The 17,615-nt window shown below is 37.2% G+C and overlaps 4 protein-coding genes across 5 annotated transcripts; 3 read left to right on the top strand and 1 right to left on the bottom strand.

Moving 5' to 3' along the window:
* Window positions 1-2,174: 2,174 nt before the first annotated feature.
* Window positions 2,175-3,157, top strand: LOC116014076 (RING-H2 finger protein ATL74-like). The gene has a single exon (XM_031254064.1). It carries the CDS (start codon window positions 2,387-2,389, stop codon window positions 2,954-2,956), a length of 570 nt encoding a protein of 189 aa, XP_031109924.1. The 5' UTR covers window positions 2,175-2,386; the 3' UTR covers window positions 2,957-3,157.
* An 829-nt stretch (window positions 3,158-3,986) lies between these two features.
* LOC116012947 lies at window positions 3,987-4,676 on the top strand. The gene has a single exon (XM_031252614.1). The coding sequence runs from the start codon at window positions 3,987-3,989 to the stop codon at window positions 4,674-4,676; it is 690 nt and encodes a 229-aa protein (XP_031108474.1).
* Window positions 4,677-6,888: 2,212 nt separating this feature from the next.
* On the top strand, window positions 6,889-10,149 carry LOC116014127. Of its 2 annotated transcripts, XM_031254131.1 has the most exons (7): window positions 6,889-7,198; window positions 7,303-7,408; window positions 8,089-8,991; window positions 9,110-9,172; window positions 9,249-9,466; window positions 9,668-9,780; window positions 9,858-10,149. In XM_031254131.1, the coding sequence occupies exons 1-7, from the start codon at window positions 7,139-7,141 to the stop codon at window positions 9,961-9,963; spliced, it is 1,569 nt and encodes a 522-aa protein (XP_031109991.1). In that variant the 5' UTR covers window positions 6,889-7,138; the 3' UTR covers window positions 9,964-10,149. The 2 variants fall into 2 exon arrangements, with proteins under 2 accessions (XP_031109991.1, XP_031109992.1); XM_031254132.1 differs by lacking the exon at window positions 6,889-7,198 and having other exon boundaries at window positions 7,355-7,408; window positions 8,014-8,991.
* Window positions 10,110-13,593, bottom strand: LOC116014128 (U-box domain-containing protein 62). Its single transcript, XM_031254133.1, has 8 exons — window positions 12,835-13,593; window positions 12,456-12,708; window positions 11,529-11,610; window positions 11,216-11,273; window positions 10,899-10,987; window positions 10,716-10,808; window positions 10,563-10,633; window positions 10,110-10,447 (listed from the first exon to the last, which is right to left on the bottom strand). The coding sequence occupies exons 1-8, from the start codon at window positions 13,325-13,327 to the stop codon at window positions 10,324-10,326; spliced, it is 1,263 nt and encodes a 420-aa protein (XP_031109993.1). The 5' UTR covers window positions 13,328-13,593; the 3' UTR covers window positions 10,110-10,323.
* Between the last annotated feature and the right edge of the window lie 4,022 nt (window positions 13,594-17,615).

Here is a 17,615-nt window from a genome sequence, read left to right as displayed (position 1 = left end):
AGAATAAATGACACTTAGTGCATATTGTGAAAAACGCATGTGTCATCATGTATAAGATCTTTATTAAGGACATATTACTTTTGGTTAGCATGTTGCGGAAGATCCGCTAATAGATATGTATAAGGTCTATCTTGAAGGCAAATAATGACTCTTGACCTACGTACATGTTGTGAAATATGTGACATAAGATGTAAGGTCTCTTTGAGAGTACAGACCAGCATGTTGTGGAAGACGTACTCGTTACTAGGTATATATAAGGTCCCTTAATTTGCATATTGTGAAACTGTGTCATCAAATGTAAGGTCATTTTTAAAGGCATACGACCATAGATTTACATGTTGAGAAAAGACTTGGATCATGCTACTAGCCCTAGGGCTAGGGTTCCTCTCAAACTTATTCAAAATCACCCTAATCCCTATACAAATAAGTCTCTATATCAAATTTATTAATTAATCGTACATATTTTTAAATCACAAAACAAAAATAACGTAACATAAGTGTAACGTGATCGTGAAACCTATGCAACTCTAGCACATAGTTGTTGCCTAGGCCGAAGGAAAACTCTATGAATTGAACCACCTCAATTCTCCGTCACACAAGCAATGATAATCCACCATTAATGTCTTCTGCACATGATGCACTACTTATCTCTCTCATGTCATAAAGTAAACACCAAACAATTCAATGGATTTAAGACAACCTTTGACTATATATGTACTACCAAAAAATAGTACGTGACTTGCATGATTAATAGCTTTCATATTCATTAAACGAACAATAATTAATTAACTAATACGCATAGAGTTGACTATGCATGCATGATTGATTGATTGCAAAAGAAGATCAGATATCTGATCTATTATAATTATTTAGTAAAAATGAACTTATTATATACCTTATGATATAGTAGAGAAGAATATTGGGGGCAACACAGGAGATCGAGACAATTAGATAGTTGATTTGATAATCACAATGTTCTAAATTTGACTCGTAGACTGGTTCGTTGCAAGAGAGTGCACCCTTGAGTAGAAGCGGCATTAGAAATTTGTCTATTTTTTTTAGTGTATTTAAAGTTGTAGAATTTTCTCAAATATCTAATTAAAGCTTATACAACTATTTATTGTTCTTTTAATTTGTAATGTGGCTCTTGAAAATTGGTAGGGATAGAGTGGGGGAATGATTTGGTGTTGAAGAATATGCAACTTTTTAACATGTTTATTGAGTGAAGTAATTGTGAATGGGGAATCGGATACCTTTCCTTATTCTCAAGCATCATATATATCCCTTCTAATCCTATACTTGGTTATAAATGTTTACATCATATTAAATTAATCAATTATAGATTTTTTTTTTTTGTACAAGGAAAAATCGTAATCACTTTTTATTTGAGAGTATACACTGAGTAAATTATATTTTAGCATAATAACCTGCACCTTAAGCATAGGAGATAAATTATACTTCAATGGATTCGATCGAAAATGTGTTGACAAGTATCAAACGCATGATCTTTTAATATATAAAATAATCATACTTCACCCACTCGATATCCTTTTGAGATTTCAACTATAGCCTTTGGACAAATCTTTTGTGGGCACCGGCATTAATCCATGTCTGTTGAGTCACTGAGTTACCGTGATTTACCTCATCTCACATGTTCCGTCAGGATGAGACATGAGAAGCTTTTAGGGGAATTCAATTAACATGTTGGGAGAAGAACTATAGCCTTTGTGCGTTAAAGATGAATGTGAAAGGACAAGTAACCAAAAATCAATATCACTTCTGCTTTTGGTATAATTTTGCTTCATAAGTATTTTCTAAATCTAATCCTATCAACCGACACATATAAAACGTGAACTTAGGTGCCTTTTATATGACGAAGAAAACTCACAGTCACTATTCGAATATATGACATATGAATTAAATTCCATAGCTCATGTATAGTAATCTATGAATTATAGATATTAGGTAAATCGCAAAAAATATACTCCATGCAACCGTGTAGATCAGTGAGATGAAGTGTTGTAGTTTAAAATTTGTAAAAACGAAACTATTTGTCAATATAACTATATTAGCAAGTAATATTTAATTATTATTATTATTATTATGTCCCTTCAATTCATTTGGTCCACCTAATAGTCTACTGCGGGCATTTCCTCTTGCATCAGTTTCTGCCATGAAAAAAACTCCTATATCTTCATACCTTGCTTTCAGTTCTTGCTCCAACTTCCCTACTAGGATAGCTAGCAACCTAGCTGCAATCTAGTTTCAGTCCGAGGAGGAAGATGATGAACTCCCTTCTCTCAATCTCCTTTGTTGTTAGGTATCTTCCCAAATCTTGAAAAGGGTATTCGAATTTCAATTCACAGTTTCAAGAATCAGAAAAAGAATGGATTTTTATCACCGCCCACACCGGCTACTGCTCGATAACCGTCTGGATTTGCAGCACAAAAATGAGAGCACCAAAATCCGCCATGGCTATGCAAACGAAGAAGCAAGCTTTGATACTAACATGGTGGTCATCTTAGCGTCTTTGCTTTGCGCTCTGATCTGCGCCCTGGGGCTCAACTCGATTCTCCGGTGCGCCATGAGGTTTAGCAGGCGGTTTTCTTTCTCCGAGGATGAGGTGGCGGCGGCCGGCGGGGTGAAAAGGAGGCGGCTGAGGGAGATTCCGGTGGCGGTTTACGGCGGCTCCGGAGTGGAGATTTCGGCCACCGAGTGTCCGATTTGCTTGGGGGAGTTCGTGGATGGCGAGAAGGTTAGGGTTTTGCCTAAGTGTCGCCATGGGTTTCATGTAAGGTGTATTGATATGTGGCTGGCTTCACACGAGTCTTGTCCGACGTGCCGCCGATCTTTGGTCGATCAACCTGCACCGTCCGATGCAGAAGATGCTGCGGCTGCGATTTCGTCTGGCGGGCATGCTGCTATGCCTGCAGGGGCTGGTGATGATGCTGGTTAAAGTGCAAGAGAGACATAGATAAACCTACTAAGGTAGTAAGGTTTGAAGTTAATTAGTTTTTTTTTTTTTTTAATCTATGTAATTTAATGTTGTATAATATGGTGTCTGAGTAACTAACAGTAACCAGTATGGTGTATGTGTATAACCTCAATCAAGTTAATTAGTCAAATTAAACAAGTTACTTGGGTCAACTATGAACAATCTAGTTTTGGCTAAACTAAATCAATTTATCTCGGCGTAATCCTTTACCAATTTTGCCAATTAATGTCACCAGACAGGTTTTATACCGACTCAATTAAAACTGAATTGAATTAGTATTATTATTGTGTAATTTAGAAAACACCCACAACACTAGGTTTGAATGAAGATAGATGCTATTGCATGTCTTATAAGTGTATAGTGTATACATGTTCAAGTAGTTGCCATTATCCTAGAAGTTTGGTAGTAACATGTTGAGAACCTTTGTTTTGGAATATAATGTTATTATGATGAGGAGAATTGGAGTAACATGTTAAGAATCTTTGTTTTGGTATATAATGTTATTATGAGGAGAATTGGTCCTATTTATGTATGGGTATTGAAACCAAATAATTATATGGATTCTCATTTTCTATTTTTACATTTAAATTCTAGATGTCGATATTTTTTTGAAAATACACATAATGAAAGTGGCTCTACCCTATTTGCCACAGCTCATCAAATTTTAAAATTAAATGCCTAATCCTATCCATATAGTGAGTAGATAATGCCATGTCATCCTAAATCAATCCGATGAAACACGCGCGACATCTTGAACAGCACACGCGAGCGCATGGCCAACCTTTCCATGCACGTACATTCATCACCGCTCTATCTCCGGCCACGGGAAACCTTTTCCTCTTCGCACTCAAATTCACAATCCCACGTTTATTAGGATCCTTAACCTCCCCAAACCCCAATCTCTCACACTATAAGTAATCCCCTCCCTCCCCGAATCCCCAATCGCCGTTCTAATCAATCTTCTCTCGATATATAATCTGTATATCTATCCATGGCGGCACCGGCGGCAATCAAGATTTCTCCACGTTCGATTTTTCCGGTGATTCAACCGGCGTCTAATCAGTCAAACCAATCCCTGTTTTTCCCCAAGAAAACCCTCTCCTGTCGTGTTTCCCCGTCGTTAATGATATCATCGCCGCCGCCGCCGCCGGTAGCGGCAGCGGCGGTGGAGCGCCGAGAAAGCGACGGCGGGAGCGGCGGAGCATTCACGGAGGAGAGACTGGAGGAGTGGATGAAAGGGTCGGTGTTTGAAATCGTGAAGAAAATCAAGAAAGCTCCGTTGCTGGTGCACGTGTACGGCGGCGGCGGCGGCGACGGGGAGGAGATCACGGCGGAGCACGCGGTGGAGGACGAATGGGAAGGGATAAAGATGGAATGGGAAAAGGGTGTGAGGAGATTGCCTGATGGGGTCATTTTTGTTGAAGAGCTTTGTGGGCCGGACGGAGAAGTGGAAGATGATGATGAAGGGGAGACTAAGATATGGGGGATTGTGGTGCAGGGAAGAGGCGCCGGCGCCGGCGGAGATGGAAGTGGTGGTCCGATTTGTTACTTGTTGAAGACGACTGTGGTTAGTGGGGGAGCAGGATTGGGATTGTATTGTTCCTATTTTACCTTGATTAGGGTGACTAGTTTTAGGGAATCTGCTCTTTCTCAGTTCAATAATCATTGGTTGTTGCGCTAATATTATATTGTAATGTAATGTAATACTTCCACCATGGATATCATGCAAATAATATTCCATTTACTTGTGAATATGATACACCAACGGATATGCCACAGAATGAGTTAACCACAAACGAGCTAGGTACGACGCTCCACCCGGGTCAAGAAACTGAGTAGTGAATGGAAGGACAATAATTTTGTTTACCAATAAGAAAGGCAATAGAATAATTCCTGCGGTTAAAGAATATTGGTTTACCTTATTTATGCAGTTCTAGTCTTGGTAGAATAATTGTTTAAAAGCCCTACGGGTTAAAACATTGGCAAGCAATAAGAATTATCTCTTTTTCCACCAGCCAATAATCCTTGTGGTCTAATGGTGCCAAGTGATTATCTCAATTCGGAGGTCGTATTAATTATTGGTGCTACATTGATAATGTACTTACAATATATATCCTACATTGTATCAGAATCTTATTGCAAATGAAGATATATAGTTTGACCAAGTTAGAATGAAAACCTATATGGCTCTTATATATATAATTAGATTGGTTACGTTATTATGAATAAATACATATATATGAAAATTGTATAATATCATCAAAAAGATATCCTGCCATACATGAAAAAACAATAATGTTTTTGTAGTTTACTATCATGCGTGTTATTTAAAAAAAAAATTGCCACATCGTCTTTCTCTTTTAAAATAGTAACTTGTAAGCATTATATTGACCCTAATCACCATGCATTTTCACATTATAATATATGTGTGTGTGTGTGTTTGCTGGCCAATTTAGAGTAACCAAACAAATTATTGGCAGCCTCATAATGCAAATAAAAAAGTTACAAATTAAAATAACATTATAATCTTTTATATTTTTGTCTTTATAAGTAAAAACAACATACATCAAATCGATAAATGATTATTTTCTTTAGTTAAATATAAACACTATTAGAATTACAAGTAGTCAATGAATCAAGATCAAAATTGGGATAAATCTTTCTTAAATCAAGATTAACTCAGACTAGGAATGAGAGTTCGAATCCCATTAATTAGGATAAGCTTTAACTCCAAAATTATTTTTAAGGACTATAAACAATATCAAGTGGCATGGCCTGCTTAAGATGGATGGAATATAATTCAACATTTTCTATCGAAATTAGCTTAGACAATGATCACTTCTCATTAAAATAGTGCACGCAGGCATGGGCAGCTCGATCAACTCATCAGTTCGTCACATATATTCTTATATGCTTTGTCGGACAAGAACGTAAGACTCTTGAGGTTGAAGATTCAACTTTTTGAGAATAAAGAATAGTGAAAGGAATCTTGTAAAACTTTTGAAAATATATTAGTTTAATAAACAAATAAGCTTTATGCCTTTATCTCAATCTCCCGCCGAAAAAGTTGGGGAAAAAGGAATCTTTGCGGCACTAATTATTACTTACGCTCTCAAATGCCAACCGCGCCAATTTTTTAGAATTTTTATCCTCTTATTTATTTATTTATTTTTAAGTTTTAAGAGGAATTATATATGCAACAAAACTCTTGTTAAGATGATTGTCCTAAATAGAGCTTGATCTAAGTACATGATTTGAAACACTGAGTATAAATAGTTATATACACATTTAGCAAGATGTTAATAGTTGGTCGGGGTTAGAATAACAATTACAAGTATTCAATATTAATGCTTTACCTTGATGTTATCAATTAAGTTTGATGAGTAACATTGAAGTTGTTCCAAATGAGTCTAATCGAATTTGTTTGGATTAGTCTACCTTGCATATGCATTGTAGCATGAAAAAAAAAAAAAAACTAATTCAAGACCTGACTTGTTCAAAACTCTTTAACATGATGCACCATTTACAATGGTTAAATAAATTTATCTAAAAGTTGACTTGTTCGGAACTATTGATACATTAACTGTATGTCCGTATGCTTACTGATTGTCCAACCGACTAGTTGAAATAAACTAGTAAAGCATGGTACTATTAAAACTCCACACAGGAATATTTACTAGAATTTTGAGTTTTAAGGTAACTGTATTCATAAGGTTTGAACTCGAAAAGTTCAGTGAAGAGACCCATGCTATCTTATCCATGTCATTGAAGTAAAACATATTTGAATTTGAAAATCCAACCTTAAAAATTCGAACTTTCGATTAATCCAATGATCCGCTCTCCATGGAATAAAATGAAAAAACAGATAAAAAGGAGCGGATTGTCAGCGCGCTCTTCTGCAAATTCAAATCCAAACAAAACTGAAAAATCATTCCCTTCCCACCGTACCATTTTCCCATTCTCGATCTCCTCTCGCTTAGCATCTTCAAAATTCAAACGCCAAACATACCCATTTGGCCATTTCAATCCACAGACTCACAAAAATCATTTCTTTCCTTCTCATAAATCTCGGCTTTAAGTTAAGTTCAAAGCTGAAGCCTTGGAATTGAGCCCAGATTTTGACAGCTTTTCTGGTGGGTACTAATGGGAGATAAATTTGGAGTTGGTGATCAGTCTCTGAGGGAAACAAGATCTGGGTCGAAGGTTTCGATTTCTCTTCTCATTTGCTTGTTTGCCTTTTGGCGCTCTTTTGCAGATTTTTTGGTTCTGGAATTTTAATTTGGGTCCTTGGGTTTCTGTGTGTTCAGATTATGGTGGGAGAGAGGAGACAAAGTATGGAAGTTGAAGAAAGATCAGAGCTTCGTCACAAAAGAGTGAAAATGAGGGATCTTGAATCAGTTTTTCGTTCTGAAGGTATCCCAATATACACCTTTGCATAGATTGATATGTTTCAGTTAATGATGCAATTGATGGAAAATGTGAAATGTATGTTCCATTTCAACTAAAATATTGAATTGTTAGTGAGGATATGCATTTATTAATTTATATGTTAGATATAAATATACTAGTATAAAAACTTAAAAGTCACGAGGAGCCTAACTTCAAAGCAACGGAAGCTTTAGAATGATCGGAATGTTTCTCGCCATAGTTTATATCATTGTTGGTGTTGTCTTTGGAATGATAGACCTACAGAGAAACGTTAGTTGTTTTTGTCTACCACTTCTCTCCTTAATACTAGATGGTGACACTGTGTAGTGTATTCTATATACAGGAGTTGTGGGAGGACTGTTTTGCTTAAAAGCCTACTAGCTATCATTATAGGCAGATAATAAGTTAATTTCGAAGTACTAGAATATCTTAAGTGACTTTATTTGACTAAACCACTTATTGACTAGTCATATCTTTGCGCTACAAACACTTGAATAATATATAAGTATATTATACTATATGGAAAATTCTTACATTATATTGATCCTCAATTGTGTTTAGATTGAATGAATACTTGGTTTGCCTCTCAGCTACTGGGATTTGAATGAAGAATATGTACACAAATGAAGAAACTGATGCACTTACCTTTGGTTTTGCCCAAACAGAAAGAAATGGAAGGGATGCCATTGGCAACCATGGACAAAAAGCACTTGATCTCAATGCAACTCTTGGTTCTTCCTGCAATGGGGTTAGTGCTGCTGATATTGCAGCAGATGTTGATCGAAGGGATAGGGAGGCCTCGTTTAAGTTCAGAAGATTTGGCTTGGATTTAAACAAAGAAGTTGTTTCTAGCTCACTTAATCATGACCCTTTTTATCCTTCTAAAGATGGTGAAAATGCTGAATCAAGGGATGAGTTTGAGTGTGCGAGTTCTTTTGCCCCATTGGAGGGCAAAGATTCATCATTCAGGGCGTGGAATGAAATGAAACAAAACGGTTTTTGCTCGTATTCTCATTCAAGCATACCAGTGCCAAAAAGGAAGAGTAGAAATGAAGGGATGGAGAAGAAGATAGAGCTTGCAAAGAAAGAATGCATGGATCAGTTTGCAAAGATTGCTGCTCCTAGTGGGTTGTTGAATGGATTGAATCCCGGGATCATAAACCACGTGAGAAACAGGAAACAGGTTCACTCCATCATAGAGGCTCTCGTGAGATCTGAAAAACATGAAAACCAGAAAAAGAGTGCTGAAAGAAAAGACCTAGAAATTACAAATAGAAATGATGTTTTTAACGAACCTGCATTGTCGAATACTTTGTCAGCGTGCAAGCAAAGTAGCGATTACTCAGCATCTCTCGACCAGTCTATCTCTTTGAAACCAGAACTCACACGAGGCGATGGTGATGCATGTTTGTTTCCAACAAGTGTTCTTGATCTGACAACTTACCCTTCAAATGACATGCTTGCCCTGAAGCTATCATTGGCCTCAACTATCATATCCGATAATACCAGCTCGTTGTCTAATGATGAGACAGCAAACCCAACTAGTGTTACTTCTCTTTCCATTAAAGGTTGGTTTTGCTTCCTCTTTACTTTCTTACAATTTCAATGTCATGCAGAACCAGTAAGGCTTCTGCAGCATAACAGAAAGGTTCCATGAACTAATCTTATTTGTGCTTTGATCTTTAGCTGCAAACGTGGCCTCACAATGGCTGGAATTGCTTAATCAAGATGTTAAAGGTCGTCTTGCAGGTATGCTTTCAGCTAACTTTTCTGAAATTTTGGGCATCGGATTTAAGGGAGCCACTAATCTGCTATACATTTTCAGCACTGAGACACAGTAGGAAGAGAGTCCAAGCTGTTATTCAGACCGAGTTTCCTTGCCTAATCTCAAAAGATTTTGCTTCTAATCAAGAGAATGAGCCTTGCAGTATAAACAGTTCTATTGTTCAATGTGACAAATCTACTGCTACTGCTCATCATGCTAGATGGAGTGCATTATTTGATCAGATGGATAAATCTCTATTTGAAGAAGAATCTCAACTGGTGAGTTTTCTAAGGAACACCCTAGTTCTAGTTTCTGAATCTTTGGGATGATTACCAAGAACTCAACAGTCAACACCTTTATAAGGAACACCCTAGTCCTAGTTTCCGAGCCTTTGGGATGATTACCAATTACTCGACAGTCAATACCTTGGTAAGGAACACCCTCGTTCTAGTTTCTGAATCTTTTCCGACTCATTTCAGGAAACTTGGCAGAAAAAACTAAGGGAAATGCAGTTGCAATGTGTGCATGGCCTTCTCAAACATGACATGCCCAATGGTTTATATCAGGTTACTGCATTCCCCAATGACCACAAGTAAGTGTTTATGTTGCCACTAACATAGAATTCCTGGTGAAACCAATAATAATTTCACCCTCTTTTCATGATTGCAGATTGGACAAAGATTCTGACAGGGATTTGGCTGTTAGAGCTGCAGCAGCCTCCATTTATTCAACCTGCAACTTTCTATCATCCATGGAGAATCTACCCTGTTTTTGAATCCCTGTTTTTGGAGAATCTAGCTGTGATTCGTCGATTCCATAATATGCTCTATCAGATTCTCCCTGTTTTTGTTTGCCTGAGCTCCACTGGTTCTCAATACTTAACAGATAACAGTAACTGTTTACAAGAAATGTTGACAGGAATTTTTTTTTAATGGAAATAAAAGCAAATTTTACTTGTGTATCATCATTCACATCTCTATCCTCATCTGTGTATATTACATTGATTTTCTGTAGAATATACATCTATACCCCTTGCAGAGTTGCAGTCATTTAAAGAATACAAAAGCTAGATTACATTGAGAGCTCGACTTTCGCTTTAGTTACAGGCTAGGTTGGGCAGTTGAGAAAAACGATACTACAGCCAGCTGGCAGTCTTGCTACTCGAGATAGTTTGTGAGGATGAATGATCGGGTGCCTTTGCAAGGGAACGATACTGCAATTTTACACTCTCTGCGTTGTCCAGTGTCTTGACCACGTACCTGTATGGATAACTCGGGGATCAAGGCACGAGTATTTGCAAGTGCGATATGCAAGAGAGCTGACCTAAAGAATACGATGGATTGTTTAAAGGGGAAGGGGATAATTAGTAATTACCATCCATTCAAGCATTGAGTGGTGACAACAGCCTCTCGTCCAACAAAACGCAGTGGTGTCCGCTTGTTACCCTGTTTTCATTAATTATAAATTCTCGAACTCATTTCAGAACTCATTGAGGAATATATTGATAAAAATTGGGATTTTAGAAACCTTTATTATGACCCTGTCAGTCACGACAAATGGAAACTGCACTCCTCTTCCCTTTGGATCTCCGAGCATTGAATCACCAGATGCTCCCTTCTCCTACACGAGTAATTACAAAGGCGTTACTCTCTTAAATGCAACGATTTAAACCTAAAACCATATATAAAGACAAAGGAAACATCTGTAAACCTGCTCGGGTCTTTCCTTTCTTCTTTTTGGCGGGCGATTAACTTGTGACTCTTCTTCTCTACGAAATGCCTGGACAGCAGCCCGGAGAGCTACACAGGTATAGCAAGGAAACAACAAATCAGCAGACTTTAGTGAAAGCGGAAAATATAGCTTATTTCATCTTCGTTTTCTACAATTTCATTACTTTATCTTAAAAAGGAAGTAAATACGTTGGCAATATCCTGTCCCCAAACAAAAATAGCATGACCTTTTATTCTGCCACCCTATTTACAGTTTCAGAATCCAAAAACCCATTATGTATAGGATAGTACACTTACAAAGATTTGGGGCCACTGAATCTTCAGACACTGGCTGTGCACAATTATAGCAAGATTTCTGGAAATGCACCAAAGATATTGTCTAATCGCATGAGAAATATACTTATTCCAGAACCAAATTCGTTCTTTAAAAAATAGCAATCAGATTAGGAAAGAAAATATTGACGGTAGAGAAAGAGAATGAGAAGTCTTGGGCTAGAAAAGCCCAATTCTTTTATACTCACCTACCAAACAAAGATTTTAGTGATTTGTTTTTATGGCCTATTACTCGGAAAGAAAATGTAATTTATAAATAACTTTTTTCAAGACTCACCGTTCTAATTACATGTTCTACTCCACCATTACCAAAGGAATGCCCACAAGGCAATATCACACCATCATCCATAAGTGCACCTCTGTATTAGCAAAACGAAAGAATCATCCAATGCATCACTTGACAAGATATTAGAGCTAATTAAGCACAGGCAACATGTTTAGAAGCAAGTCGTATACTCAGCTCTTGCATTAAGAATCACGACAACACAGATCAAACCCTAATATGTTCCATAAGGGGATTATTATCCCCAACTAGTGCTATTTCCTTATGTGCTACCTACCAAGCATCAACCATGTCGACCACATTAATAGAAATAAAATACATAGAGTATATATAAGCATCTCTTTGTCTAATTTTATATATTGACCGTGCTCAGCTAGAAACCTAGAAGCAAAGAAATCGCATTCTACATCCACGAGATGCAAACTAAAAAAAAAAAAAACCAACTTTAGCAAATATTCTCCTAACCATTTTCACCCAGAATTGCCAACTTTGGGCCTTTTGACTATCCACCTTGAGTGACGAGGAAACCTGCAACCACTATCCAAACATGCAGTAAACCTGCCTTATGACTCTAGCCGGCAAATGACCACAAGGTGGGATAAACCAGCTTGGGTTGCCCATAACAGACCGGCGCAATCCAAGAAGGTCCATAGGCTGCTCCCACTGGGAGTTGACCTTGCGTTATCAAGTCAACAGTGTGACCAACTTGGTTGGAGTTGGGTTGCCCTTTTGACAATCAACCTTGTTTCTCATTTCAACAACCTTAGTCCTTAGGAGAGGACCTTAACATCACTCCACTTAGAACATTATGAATACCAAGATTTAATTTTTATTGCATTAAGGTAAGACATCTATGCAGCAAGTTTAACAAAACGGTTCAAGACAGACTAGAACAGAATTATGCAGAAAACGAAAACATACGTTATAGGATCAGAAAGGATTGCTCTCAAGGGCTCCCCAGATTCACTTGAATATGAACCCTCTTTTCTCCCACTAAACCCACATCCATTATTATCAATCACAACAATATCCTTTTGACCTGAACTCACTCCTGTCCCCTGCAAATACTGTGAGTAATATATTGCCCCATTGGCATCTGCAACTGTCACTGCATTTCTTGCTTCTTCTCCACTGTTTCTACTCCCACACTGCCTCAAATTCCCTTCTGTCGAACCTTAACCAATACAAAACACAAACAAACAAACAAACAAAAACAACATTAGATTTCCAAGATTGGATTTTTCAATGAATTTTAACCAACTTCACCTTCCCCTATTAAAAACAAATAAAAGCAGCTTACCAAAATTAGGTATGTCTTTAGGTTTCTGATTTCCAACTTTATCACTGTTGTTATTAACTTTACTATTATTGTCAACAACCGCGCGGCCTTCGGCTTCATTCTCGTCTTCATTATCATCTTCATCGTCGTCGTCTTCGTCGTCCTCCGATCCGTCGCCGCTGGGAGTGGTGGAGGCTCGGCTACTGGCGTTCCAGTTGTGGCAATCCCGGCGGTCGGCGAACACGGAGCCGCGGAACTCGGTGGCCTGCGGCGGCTGGGGGCGGAAGTAGTGGTGGTGGTCGAGGAAGCCGGTGAGCTCGCGCGTGGTTTTCGGACCGGGGTCACCAACAACGGCGGCGGAAGCAGAAGAAGAAGCGGCGGCAGAATCACGGCGAGGAGGCGGCGGCGGCGGTGGGCCGCAGCTGAAGCTCTCGGGGAAAACGAGCTGGGGAAGTGGATTGAGCCCGTTATCGAGACGCTGGGCCGAGAAAAGGCCCATTTCTTCAGAGGCCATTGGAGAGGAAGGGAACTGGGAATTTGAGGAGGTAATGATTAGGGCTTATTGCAGAGAGGCGGGTGGAAATGGCAGAGAAAGGTGAAACGACGTCGTAGAGGGGAAGGAGGTCAGGTGCTTTCATGAAACAAATGTGAACAAGTTTTGCCAACGTTGGACTACAAAGACAGTGTAGTGTAGGGAGCCGCAAAACTGGGCCCCGCCGCCGTTACAAAATCAGACACAAGACAATGTCAACGCCCCCATGACTCATCAATTTTTTTTTAACCCTAACCTTAACTTTTCTTACTAAAAAAAAAAAACTAATTAAAACCCTAATTAGACTAACTAAGTAACTAGATTATTTTTCTTTTTCCAATTCTACGGGTGCAACTCCAATTTATCCTATAGTGGTGAAAATACATTATATATATGATAAAAAAATACACCGTAGAACTACTATTGTGGAGATGTGCTGATTGAGTACGTCGAACCGAAACCGATTCAGATCAATTAGATGTCTCAATAAGGTCTTTCGACCGCACTACGCACCATACCACATATGATACTTAACTTAAAACTTAGAAACATTTCGCGGTCAGCTTTGACCAGGAAGGTAACTAAACCGACCACACGCTAGTTAGCCCATCATCATCCACAATCGATCCAACATTCACTGACCGAGCAGAAAGTGCGATCACATTACGTCCCGTCAAGCCATCAATATCGTGCGATCACATTACGTCCTGTCAAGCCATCAATATCGTCAGGACACTTGGCGTTGCCACCGCGGCTGTCCAACCTAAGCACTACATGTGGAGAGCAAGCCAAAGACCCAGTATGTACCCCATTTCTTCTCATATTTAAAGTGCATTAATTAATGTGAAGAGGGGACAAAATTATTAACTTAGGTCGAACACTCCCATCCAAAATAGATAAACCTCTCAATCTGCTCATTATAAAATCTTGTCAAATAAGCTATATGCAACGAAGGTCGTAGGAGCACGCACTTAACCACACAAGTATTTGCCGCTCAACACATATTTATAACATCAATATAAAAACATTTATATTGCGTGAGTTAGATGACATCTCAATTAGATATTTACGTGTTGAGATTCTAGCATTTTGGAAGTCTTTTAGAAAGAGTTGGAACGTTACCTTATTGAAGATGTGGTAAGGGTGGCTTTCTTGCCGTATGTGGGTAGGTTTTAGTGTCTTTTTGTTGAATCGTCAAGCAATCCAATTATTGTTTTGGTATAACAATTCTTTTTCGAACTCGATTTTATATTGAATTCTACTTTAATAGAATAGTTTCAACATATACTATAGTCATAATATTTAAATTCAAAATACTTTTTTAGGAGAACAATACTTTTTTATTTATTAACGAGGTAAACCCCACTCCTCACTATGTGAGTATGTGGGTAAAGCCCTCGCCCTGTGACCCTAGCCGGCAAAGAGCCACAAGGAGGTAAATCAGCCTAGGTTACCCATAGCTGACCGGCACAAACTCAAGGGCTTGAGGTTCGAACCCACGACCTCTCGGCTGCAGGTGTAACTCTCTTACCACTTGAGCTGCCCTTACGGGCAACAATACTTTTTCTTTTCACTTGTTGGAGGTCGTTCGAGTTGGCCAAGTTTAACCTTTGCTCAATTCGAGACGTGCCACTGTGACTTTTCATGAAAGAATGTGGTTAAATGATTAATATCTACATATTTATCACCAAATGATTTTTAAGTAGGATATGTCAACTAGATAAACAAAGAACTCGGTGGTTAAGCATGCTTGACTTATAACAGTCACAAGATGAGTGACTCACTGAGAAATAAGCGTAATACAACGCTAAAATCCATCATCACTCACGTTATATGTCCTTAATAATATAATCAAAATGCTACAAGTTTGAGTTTCAGCGGTCTATTAACTTTTTAGGACAATTTATGTTAATTTACCTCATCACAACTTCACAAGGCATGAATTACCAAGTGTGCACATACCAAGAAAACATTCATTAAGAGAATTCAAACATTTAGTGGGCCAATATACAAATGTCATCATAGTTCTTTTAATAATTGGGCCTGCAATTGGATTTTAATAAAGGCCTGTTAAAATGGTCTGTTGAAAATTGTGAATCAGGCAGGACCCAAGTGTTTTCGTATTCAATAGTAAAAATAGAGAAGATTGATTGATTGAATGTATATATTAACAAAAGTTTTTTTTTAATAAAAGAAATGAAAAATTGAAATAAAAAATAGAAAATTTAAAAAATGGGCGCCACTAAATATATTTTCTAAATTGAACACAAATAAGAAAGACAATCAATTTTCTATTGATTAAGCTTGTAATAACAAGGGAGTGTTGTCTTAACCTTACATGATATATTTTCAAAAAGGGTCATGGACTCCACAAACCTCGCACACTTCTAGGCCGAGCTTAAGCTTACTCATTGAGTGATAAAAGAAATTTACAGTCACTATTTGAAAATGTATATTAGATAAATAATTCTTGTGTAATAGTTCACAAATCATACATAAAATCATCGCACAAAACTCATGTCGTACCTATTCAACAACTTGTTCATGTGAGGTCCCTTAGCTCCTTACAAAATGGTGGGTTTTAAGAACAAACGTTGGTGGGTATCATGAGTATGGTATCGAGTATCTATAAAGCAAAAAGATAAAAGTGTATGAGAGAAAAGAGAAAAGCTAAGCATGCACATTACATATTCTCTTCATCATATCATCAAAGTGCACCACTTTCTTTCTTTTTTCTTTTGTGGGGTTTTGTAACCCTATGCATGCTTCATACTTCACACTCCCAAACAAAGTATTATATATGCAGCTTTTGTTGCTTTTCAAGTTGTCTCCCCTATCCACTAGTCCACTCTTGCATATTGGCTTTCCATCTTGTGGGTATTTTGCCATGCTTTTCTAATTTCGATATTCAAATCTCGTAAAATAGACTAATTCAATTAAATTTCAATTACTCATATTTTAGAGTACTTCTCCTAAGAGTACATATTTAAATTACTCAAATTCAATCTTTTGTTTTTAATTTATATAAACTCTAATAATAAGCTAGTTCATACGTTAGCTACAACTACCTTTTCGCAAGATATCTTTTTGTATTGGAACTCTGTCTCTCCTGACTTTGTCTTAGCTCTTATGCAGAAATCTAAATTCTGTTTTTGCTTTCAAAAAAAAAAACAAAAAAAACTAACACCTTTTTCCAATTTTATTTTACTTAAAAAGTTGTTTATTTATGTATGCATCACCTTACCATTATATTTAACTTTTTGGGTTCTTCATGACATTTTATTTATTCCTTTTTGAAGAAGCTTGGGGATGCTTTTATTATTAGAAGTGATATTTTTATTTCTCATATTTATGTAGTCTACTTATGACTATAATATAAAAATTTAGTGTAATATGAGGTTATGAGGTTTTTTTTTTTTTAAATGATCTGCAATCACTTTTTAAGGGTGTATATTAGGTGAAACCTGCCAGCCTGACCAACTTGGCATGAGTTTGATTCTTCTTTTTAGTGTAGTTATACGCTAATAATTTTCCAAAAATTATTTTAGAAAAATCTTATTATTATTATTATTACTATTATTATTATTATTATTATGTGGAAATCATGATTATTGATATATAACCCATGTGCAAATGGAAGTTGGACAGTGAATAAGCCAATAGGTTAGGTATTAACACCATCATTAGACTTGTGGCAGGCTTGCATTTGGGACAACTCATTCTCCTATCTAACCACATGCTCTTAAACAACAACCAATTTGCCTAATTAAATACCCAACTTCTTTTATATTATCTTATAAGAGTCAATTTCCTATATTTTATTAATCCACAACATCATGACAAGATAACCCATAAAATTTAATGTAAATCCCATTGGTTCCTAAGAAAACACAAACACACATTATATATGAGTCTCTTCTATCTTAGTCAGAGATTTCAGATTTAACCTATGACCACAAATCTAGAATTTGACCTTTCTCTCGAGATTTTACTTTAAAGAAACTGATTAATCTCGGTGTCTAGTTCTAATTGACTAATTAAAGAAACATATAATCTGACCCAAAAAAAACCAAGAAAGAAAACACAAAGACATAGCATGGGCCATGACAGTTTTCTGGACAGCATCATATTCAGTATTATTCTATTCCATTCTTCCCATCTCTTTAATCCATATTTTATGCCACAACTTTCCTGTTATTATAATCATCACTCAGATTAAAGAATCCCAGAAACCTTCAGACCATCAAATCACTTTTTTGACTTGACAAAT

The sequence above is a fragment of the Ipomoea triloba genome, chromosome 3 (assembly GCF_003576645.1).
Source record: "Ipomoea triloba cultivar NCNSP0323 chromosome 3, ASM357664v1".
Lineage (NCBI taxonomy): Eukaryota > Viridiplantae > Streptophyta > Magnoliopsida > Solanales > Convolvulaceae > Ipomoea > Ipomoea triloba.
The sequence above is the reverse complement of the archived record's forward strand: the minus strand, read 5'-3'. Positions and strand labels throughout refer to the sequence as shown.